General features: G+C 43.2%; 1 protein-coding gene across 1 annotated transcript in view; it reads right to left on the reverse strand.

Annotated features, from left to right (window-relative positions):
• Nucleotides 1–5,851: 5,851 nt before the first annotated feature.
• SMIM13 (small integral membrane protein 13) overlaps nt 5,852–13,602 on the reverse strand; it is a 12,719-nt gene continuing 4,968 nt past the window's right edge. Inside the window, exon 2 of the mRNA XM_010708356.3 lies at nt 5,852–9,454. Coding sequence (XP_010706658.1) covers nt 9,261–9,454 — 194 coding nt within the window. The 3' untranslated portion in view covers nt 5,852–9,260. The remainder of the gene's footprint in view (nt 9,455–13,602) is intronic.

Genomic DNA, 13,602 nt, shown 5'->3' on the forward strand with positions numbered 1-13,602 from the left:
AAAAAGCCTACATTTGGTCTTACTTTTTCTTGCTTTTACTTCTCATAATGTGTGCTGAGTTGAGCACACCAGGCTCCAGACAGCACCTGAAACAACCACACGGCTCTAAGGATGATGATCTTTTCCAAACCTTATTTCCCCATTTCCCTGTTGTTCAGGCATTGCCCTCCTCAAACACCGTAGATGCGTGAGGAACAGCAATGAAGCTCATGACTGGTTGGAATTGGCTTCATGCTTGTGGCAAAGAGTTCTTGCTGGGGAAAGGACCCGTGAAAGCACCCATGAAAGCCTTGGGAGTGAAGCTCTGGTGTGGCTCCTGTCCTTGAAAAGGCTCAGCCAAGGAGCAGGGAGGTGCTGCCTGGGAGTACTGTTTTGTTCTGCTGAATTTAACAAACAAACAATAAAGGGGAAATCAGGCAGATCCTCTTCTCTCTTTCTCTCTCTCTCTCCTAGCTGAGCCACGGCATCCCTAGGCTGTTGCTAACAAACTGCTGCTGTTTGACAACCAAGCAATTGCCCATGTGAAAGAGCTGTCTGAGGGAGAAAGGTCACTCTTGAAAACAGCAGATCTTAAGGAAATTTTCTGGTCCATCGTAACAATATCCATATTTCATTAGAGCCCACAGGAACTACTTCTCTGCACCTCATCCTGCACAACACAACACCCTGCTGCTGCCTCTGGGATTTCTCACTGCACAGCTGCTCCATTTGTGCCTGCATTGTATGGCTGCAGCTTCAGCAAATCCACCGCCTGCCATTCTAGCAAAGACAACACAGGAGATATGAGTCAAGCTCTCACACCATCACCAGATCACACCCCAGCATCCTCACACCCAAAAGCATTCTCTGATCTGTTCATCTGGGATACATTCATCCCTCCTACATCTCCAACCAGCACACTTCAGAGCATTCCTGCACCAGGAGCACCATCCTTCTGCTTACAGCCAAGTCCCTGCAGTTGCTCTGTGCCTGTAACACTATAATGTGATGGAAAGTACAGTGATAACAGTGGGGTGGCACTCTGTGGTTGCAGCAAACGAGGACGAGCCCAAATACAGCAACCACAGATGCAGAAACAAATGAAGGAATCTTCTTACCTTCAGAAGGTACTCCAGCAGGCAGAGATCTCCAGATGAGATGCCTTCACCACTGCCAACCCTTAAATGAAATCTGAGAAGGGGTGGAGCTAGAATCTTCTGTTTACTCAGGTGCATTGCTTGCACCTGAGCTCCACTGGGTTGGCTCTGCTTTCCCACCAGGTGTTCTATCACTGATTCAAGCTGTGACTTAGTGTTACCACTACAATGCCAGAACCCATTTTGCCTCCAGGGGATATTTAGACAGGATATGTGTTTTTTTGGCTTTTTTTTTTGGTTTGTTTTTTTTTTACTAGTAAGGGTAGTGAGGTACTGGAACAAGTTAACCAGAGAAATGGTGAAAGATCCTGTCCCTGCAGACATCCAAGGTCACGGTGGATGGGGCTCTGAGCAACCTGATGCGGCTGTAGTTCACAGAATCATAGAATGGCCTGGGTTGAAAAGGATCATCTAGTTTCAACCCCCCTGCTATGTGCAGGGTCACCAACCACTAGACCAGGCTGCCCAGAGGGCTCTGGGCAGTTGTCCCTGTTGTCCTCTGGGTAGCTGTCCCTGTTCATTGCAGGGAAGTTGGACTGGATGACCTTTAAGGGCACCTTTCAACTCAAAAAATTCTCTGATCCCACGATTCTCTCTGCTGAACCTCACTTGCAGGCTGTCTATTCTATCTTAACCAGCATGGCTTGCTTGCTTTCCTCTGTTCCCTTACATTCCTCCAATCCAAGTCCACCTAGCCAGCATTACCTTTAAATGTGTGTTCCTTCTGTTGCTGCCTCCATGACTTCCCAAAGGGCAGAGCCCAGCACCTGGAGAGCCCATGCACAAAGAACACTGCTGCAGCTGCTGCAAATCCAGCACATGTACCATTTCCCTGCCAAAGGTTTCTGAGTTCAAAGAGGGACCCTATTTCTTTCCCTGCAAGCAGCAACTTGATATGTAGAGCTGACTGCAGCAAGAACAAAACAAGGGAAGATGACAACATGTCAGGAGATACACAAAGCTCAGCCTATCTGAGGCACTGCAATTTCTCTTACAAGAAAAGTGATTGGAGCTGTTTCTTTAATGCAGAAGCACAAAGGCAAGCAGCCATTTACAGCTCCCTGCTCAGCTGACTTTGCCTTGTTCAGTCCCACAGCCAGCACTGCCTGAACCACTTGGGATTGGGAAGGCACACAATGCCCCAGAAGTACCCAGTATTTGTGCAAGGCCATAAGCAACAAGCAGAAAAACCTGCAAGAGATGGGATGAGGAGGAGAGGGGAAGAGAGCAGGAGCCTGCTCTGGTTCTAGAGTGTCTCACAGAATGGAATTGCAAACTTTTTTGTACAGGTAGAAGGCTCTGGGGCACTCCCCCATGCAGTGCCTCCAGCCTGGCTTTATTGCCAGAGAGCCCAAAGATAAAAAGGCACAAGAGTGAGCAGCCATGAATAAGAAAAAATGGACTTGTGCTGTTTTCCCGCTCTGCACTTTGATTTTAAGAAGGATGGTAGGAGCAGCCCACATAAAAGCCTTTTATCTCAGGAGGTGGAAACTGGTACCTGTAATTAACCTGCATTCCAGAAAGGGAGAAACCACTTGGCTTTGATCATGCTGTAAATCAAAGTTAATTTTTTATAAGGAACAAGCACATGTGCACCGCAGCGCTTCACCTGCAGCTATTGTCACTGCTCACAATACACAGATCTACCTAAGGGATGAGCACAGCCCCACTGGCAGCTGGCATCACTTTTGTAGGAATTGCTGTAATGAGTCCCAGAGCTGTGAACACAGCCCTGCTGTGATGCATTAATGAGATAAGCACCCCCATCTCTCCCCCAGGTGTTGGTACCAGGCTGACCACCAGGTCCCATTGCCAAAACCTCTGCACAATTACTCACAATAAGCTGCTTGAAGCTGTTTCTCAGTGTAAACATTACATTTGGTAGAGGGGATTTGTTATTACTCCTGTCTAACAAATGAAGGGTTCCCTGCTTCACCCCTAGCCTGAACCAACAGGATGACTCACCAGGCAGCACAGCTCCCACATCTTTATCTCACTGCTCTTCTCAAGGACTCCTGTCTCCAATGCAAACAGAACGTGACAAAGCTCTCTCCCCAAGCCTAATATTAAAATCCTCCCTGCAAGGTTAGCATTAAGTGAGCTAATCGTGAGCTTTTGTTTTACAGCTGGAGAGCAGCTGCTCAGTAATAAGGAGGATTTAGAGGGCAGACCTGGTGGGCCAGCATTCCACCTCACAGCTCTGCAGTGAAACTGAGCAGTGGGAGAGATGCAACCGTGGGCTGTGTCGGAAGGGACCTGGATAGCAGAAAGTTTGGTCCTACGATTAGGCCAGAAAATAATAATAATAATAATAATAATAATAATAATAATAATAATAATAATAATAATAATAAAACCACAAAAAACAGAACAGGCTCATTTCTTCAAGCTGGTCTTCATAGTGCAACACATTGCTCATAACCTTGAGAGGTAAAGAAGTGCTGCTTCTATTTATGGTGAATGGTAAGAAAAGCGGATACCTCTGGGTACTTTGAAATCTCCTTCTTTGAGGCAGATAATCATTGTTAAGGTCACCTTCCTTGACAAAACAAAACACACCATTTGTCCTCTGCCACAAACAAAGCATGATCCTCTCTAGGCTTGGGCTCTGCATGTGGCTCATGGCTTTTTTGGCACGAAGTATGCAACCAAATCAGAACGGCTACTCCCTCATCCTTCCCAGCCAAGAGACAAGAGGATTGCTGAAAGCAGGGACAGCAAATGAAGAGGAACACAACTGCACTGGCCCCAGTGGGCACACGCAATAGTTCTCCTGCAATGTGACCACTACAGCAAAGCTTGAAAGCCCATGCCATCTAGTGGTGAAAAGTTGGACCCAGAGCTCCCTTTCCATCCAACTTTAAAAACAAAATCTGCCAGGCTTTTGAATAAGAATCTGTCCTGCAACCAATTCACCTGCCTGAGAAGCCCACCCAGGGATGAGCTCTGATATCCACACCGTTACTGCAGCATTTAGGGGAAATACAAGTACACCCTGGAACCAGAGACAAGGAAAAGCAAAATCAAGTCTGCTCTCTGTATCTGAATCTTTTGGGAACTGTAAGAACAAATGTTGCAATGAACGTCATCGCTAGTAATTAAATGCTGCAATTGTTAAATAAACCTAACAGCTCTCAAACCACAGCTCCCTGATACAGGATATGTCCTCTCCCCCTTCTGTTCAAGGACACTGCCAGAGCTCTGGTGGAAACACGCATAAGCCATGCTAGGAGAGAGGTACATCGCAAGCAGTATAGATGGACAGTGCTTTGACAATGACCCCAAAGCAAGATGATTGACCTCATTCCCCTCTAGATAATAGGGTCTCTACACTAAGAGAAAGGAGTACTTGTTATCCATTTTCCACTTTGAAAGCAGAAGAGCCTTGTGAACAGAGATGGAAGAGAATAAAAGCTAAGATATCAAACACAACGTCCCCATTTCTAAAACAGACAAAACCAAAGCACAAACCCACTGGAATGTTTGTCTTCCGAATGGTTTGAGTTCTACTGGTGAAAGAGAACCTCCAGATCCCTTATGTGGGGCTGTGCCTCTCATCCCCAGTCTGCATGTACAGTCACAATTGTCACATCCCAGGTGCAGTTTAACTGCATCTTAAACTTCATGCAGTTGTTAACTTCCCAGATCTAAAATTTGTCAAGACCTCATCGCAGGGCCCCTCTATTTCATCTCTGCTTTCCTAGCTCTTGTTTAAAGCTGAAAGCTGTTGTTTAGAGAAGCTTGACTTCCTGCCATTTGCTCCATGATGCTGCTTTTCCATCTACAGGTCCTTCTAGCAATTCCTTTTGCCTGAAGGCAAGACTAACACTGCTACTTGTCAATGTAAGACCTAGACTAGATCTAAGTCCTTTTCTTCCTTTTCACAAGTCTACATACAGTCTGTCCATTCCACTCAAAACTTTTAATCATAAAATGAAATCTATGATCAAATTTCATTTTATGATTAAAAATACCAGAGATAATATACTCACAACACGGAGACTTCCAAGGCCAGGATGGATCAGGCCCTGGGCAACCTAATCTAGCTGTGGATGTCCCAATTCGTTGCAGAAGAGTTGGACTACGTGATCTTTAAAAGGTCCATTCAACTTGAAGGATTCTACAATTCTAACATAAGAGCTCCTGATTCATGAAGAATACACTAAAATACATGTCTTTAAGCATTAATATAAAACACAGCATATTTATGCAACTCTTTTCTAGTCTAGTCCTAGGGCAAAATGTTCATGTGTAACCCAAGCAAGATAAAGCACAGAAACCACCTGTATTCATTGTATAGGATAAGAGCCACACGAAAATCTCAAGGACAGAGATTTTGTGGAGAAGGAGGACTACCAGCTAGGACAGCCTGTGGAATTCAGGGCACAGCAGAGTTGCACAGCAGCAGCTTGATCCATCCTACTGGAAAAGACCACACCATGCTTTCTTGCAATCAGCATCCACTAAATCATCTGCTTGCTTTTCTGCAACCATCTGATACCACTAATCAATCACCAAACATTCCTACTTACATATAACCATCCTCCAAACACACACTCTAAAAAGATACATACTAACCTGGTTTTCATCATGAAGTCATTGTAGGAGCCACACGAATTGGAATCCAGCTTTTGACAAGTCTTCTTTTGTAGTGTTGCACAGTCTAAAGAAAAACTGCTATTAAAAAAAAAAGGCAGAAAGTCACTCCAATCAAGTACTCGTATCAAGTCTGGTTACTTTATTATTATTATTTTTAATCTGCACAGTTAGTTAAAACAGTTAACATGATGAAAACAGACAACCACAGAAGCTTTAGGTACAGTATCTTAACACTGAAGAAGCAAATGACCACACAGAACCCTTTTTTATGCTGGCCATTTCCAAACAAGACAGGAGTACATACAGAGGTCTAGTTCAGTGTAAAACCTGATGTTAAGCAGCAAGTTGCCCACAAGTTGCTGGACAGTATATGGTGTTTACTGCAGGTAGCTACAGTGCAGCAGTGTTAAGTGGATGAACTGCACAGAATTAACCTTATGAACAAACATTAGATCACCAGGATAACAGCCATAGTGGCTCGCTAACAGGTTTGAATTCTGCAATTCAGTAAGAAACAATTGTCTACATTCTTATGTTTTAACAATACTTTTCCTACTTAGTTCCACCAGTCCAAGCTGCATTTGTTCCAGCCTGCCTGATATTAACTGTTTAATTAACTGCCACATACAAGTAATCACTGCTTATTCAAAAGTTACACAGCCCCTGCAACAAGTGATATGAATATATTTAAAATAATCAACCCGAAGTACATTCAATAGAACAGCTGCAACAATAAGGCAATGAACAGTTTTAAAAATAGATTTTACTAAACAAAAACGATCAAATACATAACCTGTTGCCTTCGTAAGGTTTCAGACTTGAATGGTTCGATTCCAAGCTAAGTGCTTATTCACCAGTAACATTTTACAAGTACACCAGTAAAAATATTGAAAGACATGAGTATATTGGACTGCCAGCAATCACAACCCAGGTCTTATCACAAGTGTGCTTTCACTCACATAGCTTCACTTTTACAGGTTTGCATGAAGTGCCCTGCACGAAGATATTACTACAGACTCTGATAATAAAAAAAAAGTGTGTATTGACAGAAAATACCAGTATTATAAAAGTCTTCCTAACCTCATAATAGAAGCCCTTGGGCTACTACTACTAAGACTGTGAACGTTATACACTAGGCAGATACCATTATTGGCAGCTATGTCACAGCAGCTTTAAAAAAAATAGCATCAGAGGTTTAAAAAAAAAAAAAAGACTGAAAATAGCTTTTGGGAGTGAAATGTACACTTACAAACCACAAAGGGATTTGTCTGGCTAGAGCAGATGAACCATCCAAAGATTCCACATCCATTTGTTTTAAACTACTATCTAATTGCATATTTAATCATTGTCAGCATTCAAACCCGCATGGATTTTCCTTCATTAACTTGTTCCACAGACTTGATTCTTACTCCCTTAGAGCTGCTTGGCTAGCTATATTTATTGCTGTAACTTCACATTTCTTCACAGCTACGAGAAGCAGAGACCGAGTTAACTTACTTATCTCAGCTGGAGATACTCAAAGCATGAGCCTTTTGCCATCTTCACTGGACTTACATCTAGGCAGAAGTGCAGTGGAGCGTTAATATTCCACATCAAGACCAAAAATAGAACTATCTCACTTGCGAGCCCACATAAGTAAAGCTCAAAGACATTAATGGTAAACACTTTTCTTAAGAAAAGTACTCCAGTACTTGGTTATCACTGCTGAGCTGAAAACCTCATTGTGTGAAGATAAACAGGTACAAGAATATAGTGATATTAAGTTGCACAGGGCAAACAACCGAAAGCAGCAGGAAAAAAAACCTGGATTGCTTTTGTTCAGTTTGAATAGATAGCAATTTTACTTGTGAAGAAACATTATTAGGAATTCCCTTGTCAGTAATGAGGACAGAGGAAGAAGACTATTGTTTTTCTACATGTGTTTCAAGGATATGAGCACAGCACTGTCTAGTCATGCTTGAAAGTGTAATCCTGTAATACAAAGCATGCTTATACATACATGCTAGCAACTAAAACAACAACTTTCAGACTTCCAAGGAAGGTCTGGACTAATTTTGTGTCCTTTAATGCTGAAACACCCAAATCATTTGCAAAGTGAATGCTCTCATTAATTTTCATTCACAGATGGCAAATTAAAACAAAGGCACCAGAGAAGTAGTCCTTTTGCCAGATGTAGGTGTACATAACGAAAAAGATTAAACGTTGCTGCTTTTAGCTACGCAAGCAAACCAAACTTTGAAAGTTACGTAGTTTAAACTCCTTAACAGCTCAAAGTACAATTGTGTTGTCCTGTTAAACAGTAGTTTTTACGCAGTGAACAGTGATCCAATCAATACCACTTATCTAGTTTTGAGAGAGAAGTGAAGCTGTTAATGAAGCAGAGATTTTGGTAGTCTTTCCCCTCCACACACGCAGAGAGGTGGGATCTCCCTGGTCCTCCTCTTCCCAAAGATCTCGTGCAGTCCTCTAAGTTGAAGAAGAGAACCAAATCTCCAAATTCTGAAGTGCAACGTCACAACCACTGTTTAACTCACTCTCAAAAAGGAGCAACTGCTCGTTACTGACAACATCAGTAAGTCCTCCACCAAACATGAGGTACCAAATTCATTGCTGTAACACTATCAAAGCTTTAGAGTGATGACTACTAAATTGGTCAGAATGCCTCAATTGGTTCCAGGGTAAGACTTACATCTGGTATCAAATACCTGATGTAAAAGTGTTCAAAAGAGAAATACTTGGTATCCGAAAGCCAAGGATGACACTACAGGTCACTAGTAAGTATATAATCTAGGCACCTTCTCCTCTCCAACACAAGTTGGACTTTAAATAAAAGGTTCAGGAAGAACAAAGAAATCCATCAGAAGTGTTCTACCTGTAACCCTTCTTGTGTCAAAACCAAGAAAACAGGTCTTATGACCCAATTCCTTTTTTTAAAGGAGATAACCAAAACCTCTTAACTGTGTTCATCTAATATTGTTTTCTCATATTTCATTTCTATATAGGATATAAGAAAGTAACAAAATTTCACTTTAGAATACTTTCTAAAGCAGGATATTCTTTCAACCACTTTTCAACTTCGCACGTGTTCTCACGGTTGAAAAAAATATATATTCATATATACCTAAAGAAATAAAATTCAATTTCACTATATGTAGTTGCAGTGCTGTAAAGAAAAATAATTTAGAAACTATTTCAAGTCTGAAATGTATATTATGTTCAGACAACTGCAGAGGCTATGCCTATGGTCCAGGACCTGTTTTTAATCTGTGTGCAGGGACAAGAGCTACAGCAGCTGAGCATTCTTCTGAAGGAGATTTCTCTCCACCTCATTTCTTTCAGGATTCTTTGACTTGCTGCTGAAGCCCTCCCTGAACCCAAAGTAGTATATATTGACAGTTCAGAATAAAGGTCCACGGGTATTAATATTACCTCTTAAGTCAGTTTTTCAGTAAGAGCAAACCACTGAACACTACAGTGCAGAGGTGCTTAACCATTCGTAGTTAGCCAGAAGTTCACAGGAGTATTTTAAGTTGTTTCTTCTGCAGGTGCCCTTCGCTGCCGAGCAGATTTCTGTCTGCCTCTCTGTGGTGAAGGTGGAGTCTCCTGTTCAGCTTCTGTCTCCGAAGGCTCGTTGTCCCCTTGCTGGGAACCCGTATCACCTATCAATTCTCTCAGGAACTTGAATTTAGACAAAAACAATTGCCAGACCACATACCAGCCTGCAGGAAACAAAGAAAGAAGGTACCTCTTAGTTACTTCGTACGCACTGAGTCAGCTCTCAGGCAGAGTATATCAAGAAAAACAAGGAGGAAAAGGAAAAATAGAGAAAGATTGGCTGCCATCTTAATTACTCTCCATCCCAACACTCCTTGCTTCCTCCCCCTCCACACACACACACACACACACACACAAAAACACAAACACACAGTCCTTTCTACAGTCCTATAAGCATCAATTCAGTTTGATCAGGTTTGCCCTCATCCTGAAGCAAATGGTTAAGCTCCAGGTTAGGACTGGACATATACTTAATTGCAGTGCCACAGTAAACTGTAAGTAGGCAATGACACCAGTGCAGACACACAGGACTCAGTTGTCAGGAGGAAACGAACCTGCATGGACACACTAAAATACAGATGCTAGATTCAATACATAGAATTAGAATGGCTTGGGTTCAGAAGGGACCTCAAGGATCATGAATCTCCAACTCCCCTGCCACATGCAAGGCCACCAACCTCCACATTAAATACCAGCCCAGGCTGCCCAGGGCCCCATCCAACCTGGCCTTGAACACCTCCAGGGACGGGGCATCCACAGCATCTCTGGGCAGCCTGTTCCAGCACCTCACCACTCTCATAGGAAAGAACTTCCCCCTGACATCCAACCTAAATCTTCTCTCCTTCAACTTCAAACCATTTCCCCTTGTCCTGCTGTTATCTACCCTTTCAAAGAGTTAATTCCCCTCCTGTTCATAGGCAGATGTATTTATATCTTAATCTAACCCAGAATCTTCCTATTAAAGTCTCAGTTATCTAAGTACTTTGATAGAGATGCTCATGTATCACCACACTGTGAACTAATGCTAATCCCTTCCCCTTTAGCTAGCAAGTCAACTTTCATAATCTAAACAACCTAAATGTCACTTCAGTGCATTTCACAGACAAGCAGGATAAGATTCACGCTGTGATCCAAAAGCGTACTATATATAAGCACAGTTTGCAGTACCAGAAACCATTGATCTTTGAGCTGTAAATTAATACTTCATTTTCCTCTCAGAAGGTTGGTCCATTCAATCCTATACTACTGACCCACACAAATACAAAGAGCCCTATTTGGCAGAACCAGGGACACCTGTCCTCTCCAGCTGCTACACAGCTGTCAGCAGAGAGTTTTCTGAGCGAGGACAAACAGCAGCATATGAAGCAATGGGATGCACTAACAGGTGGCACTTGTGTAACTACAGCATCCTGATTTTTCCTCCTCCTCCTCTGCAGCCGGAGTCATGCCAACACAAACAGCCATTACTTTGGACAAAGCAAGATCCCACCCTTTCCCTCTGCCCCAGAATACTCACATCCTGCAGACTTCATTTCCTCTACTTCTCTCCTACTGGGGAGTTGCAAATCCTACCCCAAGTACTTTCTTTTTCATTGACATCCAATCCTTTAAGTTATTTCTGACTCAACCAAATCTGATGTCTGACAAATGCATTAAAAACCCCCGCATCTAGAAGCAGCAAGTGGCTGGTCTGGTGCCTTTTCCTGTCACATCGAGGGGTAAAAATGGAAATAGTTTCTGTTTGAAAATGGTTTTCACTGAGATATATTTCAGGTCTCTTGGATCCACAGCGCTCTGTAAATTCTGTAGACCGTAAGTCAATGCATTTTCTCATAGCTCTAAAACTCATTAAGAAGGAATCAAATCCCCAAAAGCCACACTTATTTCCAGACCGCATAGAAAAGAAAACAAAATACTACAAGTGACCACAAGAAACAAGAAAGCGAGACCTAAGCAGAATATTACAAACCATCACGAGTGTGTTTGACTCCACAATTTGCTGACAGAGACAAGGTCTGGGATGCTACAAGTGAATGAAAAGCACGATGCCCTACCAAGTCTACTTGAGCATACAGCAGTGGTGAAACTCTCAGCCACAAACTGCCTGCTTCAAAAAAATCCTATCTAAGATACCTGCAAGGTGAATTAATGTCAAACAGATGCATTACTGCCAGAGAACAAAACGAGGGAAAAAAAACAGAAATATTCAGGACCTTTCAAAAATGATGTTGGAGGACACTGTCAGAAACATGACCTGAATATAGTTGGTGTAAATAAATACACCAGTAAGGAAGGCATTTAACTTTGGCAGGTTAAAGTACATCATATGCTTCCCTTATCACTGCAAACAGGCCATTTAAAATGCAGAATTACACCTCAGAAGAAAAGCAGCACTGAAAGATGTTAAGCGTTCCTTCTTAGATATTCTTTAGAACAGCAGCATTTCCCCCCCCCATGTTTGCTTTCAGGCAGACCACAGCAGTCTGAAAACCCAAAGCAGCAAATATCACAAGCAGACTGCAAAGCTCACTAGTTTAGGATAGAATCAGGACACTGCAGCCAACCGGCCAACACAACTGCTTGTAGCCAACAACCAAACAGACCAGCAGGAAGAGACAAGTGAAGTGAACCTGGATGCCATGCACTGAAAAGAAAGGGACAAGAGGTTTCTCCACTGACTGCAGGAGGGACAGCTGGGCTTGGAAAAGAATGGTTGGGATTGGAAGGGATCTTTAAGGTCACATCTTTAAGATTTAAGTTCCAACTCCCCGCTGCAGGCAGGGACACCTCTCACTAGACCAGATTGCTAAATAAGTTCAGTTTACCATCTCCACCAGGTTAGGAGGAAGTTTTTCATCCAGAGGGTGGTGACACACTGGAACAAGTTGTCCAAGGAGGTTGTGGATGCCCCATTCCTGGAGGCATTCAAGGCCAGGCTGGATGTGGCTCTGGGCAGCCTGGTCTGCTGGTTGACAACCTGCACATTGCAGGGATTTGAAACTAGATGAGCATAGTGGTCCTTTTCAACCCACGCCATCCTATGGTTATATGTCCCCGTCCACTGTTGCTTCACCATCTTCTCTTCTCAACTTTCCAACATTACACTCGGTGAAGGCACAGCCCTCCCCACACACCCTGCTGCTTCCACAAAGACTCACAAGATCTCCCAGACGAGGAGGTATAAGGCAATCAAAGCAGAAAGATTCCCTTCTTTCACTTGTTCTCGTTGCAGTGCCAGCTTGCGTGGCAAGTTTAAAAGAAAAAAATACATCCAAAACAAATACGCAGTTAAAGCTGCCCATTCAGCTGAGACACCCTGCTGCCTGGGAGGTACTGAACACAGCACATCAGAAGCTTCTTAGACATAAACAGACTCCCAAAGAACTGAAGACTGGAGGCAGATTCAAAGTACTGAGTTACTTCCACAACTGATGACAATGCATTGATTCTTCAGTCTCTTAGGAACGCAGCAGAATTGTAACACCAGACATCGTTCCACACTTTGTAAATTACATGACGTATTATAAAAAAAGAAATTAAAGTGCTGACACAGGACAGGTGGCTGACGCTGCAGTTTGCACATACAAAGCAGCTGGTCAGTTTGGGCAGGCCACTTGAAGAATTCCAATTGATTTAACTTCATCACAAAATACTCGATCACAATCAGTCCTCCAGGACAACCGTACATCACCGCAATGCAAAGCCAGGGCGCCAACTCTTGGTACAGCCCATATCTGAATCCAGAGAGCCTGGAAACCCTGCCAACAGCCGGTACTTTGCATTCAGGCAAAACAGCAGCTCCCAGCCTCTGCCAAGTTTTAAGCAGGGAGCGGCTGTCTCGCTCTGAATGCCACAGCTGGATGCTGCCCGAAGACATTTAAGCCATGATTGGCACTATGCCCTCAGCACATCAACCCCTCCTATAAATCGTGATGCAATGAGTTCTGTTCGCAAAGTTGGGACTGCTAGTCAAAGCCTCGATCCCCAACTCCCAAGTATGCATCTATGCAGTGTCACCATGTGAACAGATCTTATGATTTGACCTATCAAGCCACCTTTCCTGCTATTTCCCTACAATGACTCCTAGTTTGTTGTAGAAAGGCGAGAAGCAACGCGATCTAAACATGGAGCTGCTCCCCCACAAGAGGTGAGGGGCACTGGCCTCAGACCCATCGGTTTCATGCACCTTACATGGGCCTGTAAGCAGAAGTTCACAGAGAAAGGGATGTCTTTATTGGAGTGTATTCCCATCTTCCTGATTCAAACAGAAGAGATGCCTACAAAACAGAACAGGGGTAACACTAATTGTTTA

This window comes from Meleagris gallopavo, chromosome 3, assembly GCF_000146605.3.
Source record: "Meleagris gallopavo isolate NT-WF06-2002-E0010 breed Aviagen turkey brand Nicholas breeding stock chromosome 3, Turkey_5.1, whole genome shotgun sequence".
Classification (NCBI taxonomy): Eukaryota; Metazoa; Chordata; class Aves; order Galliformes; family Phasianidae; genus Meleagris; species Meleagris gallopavo.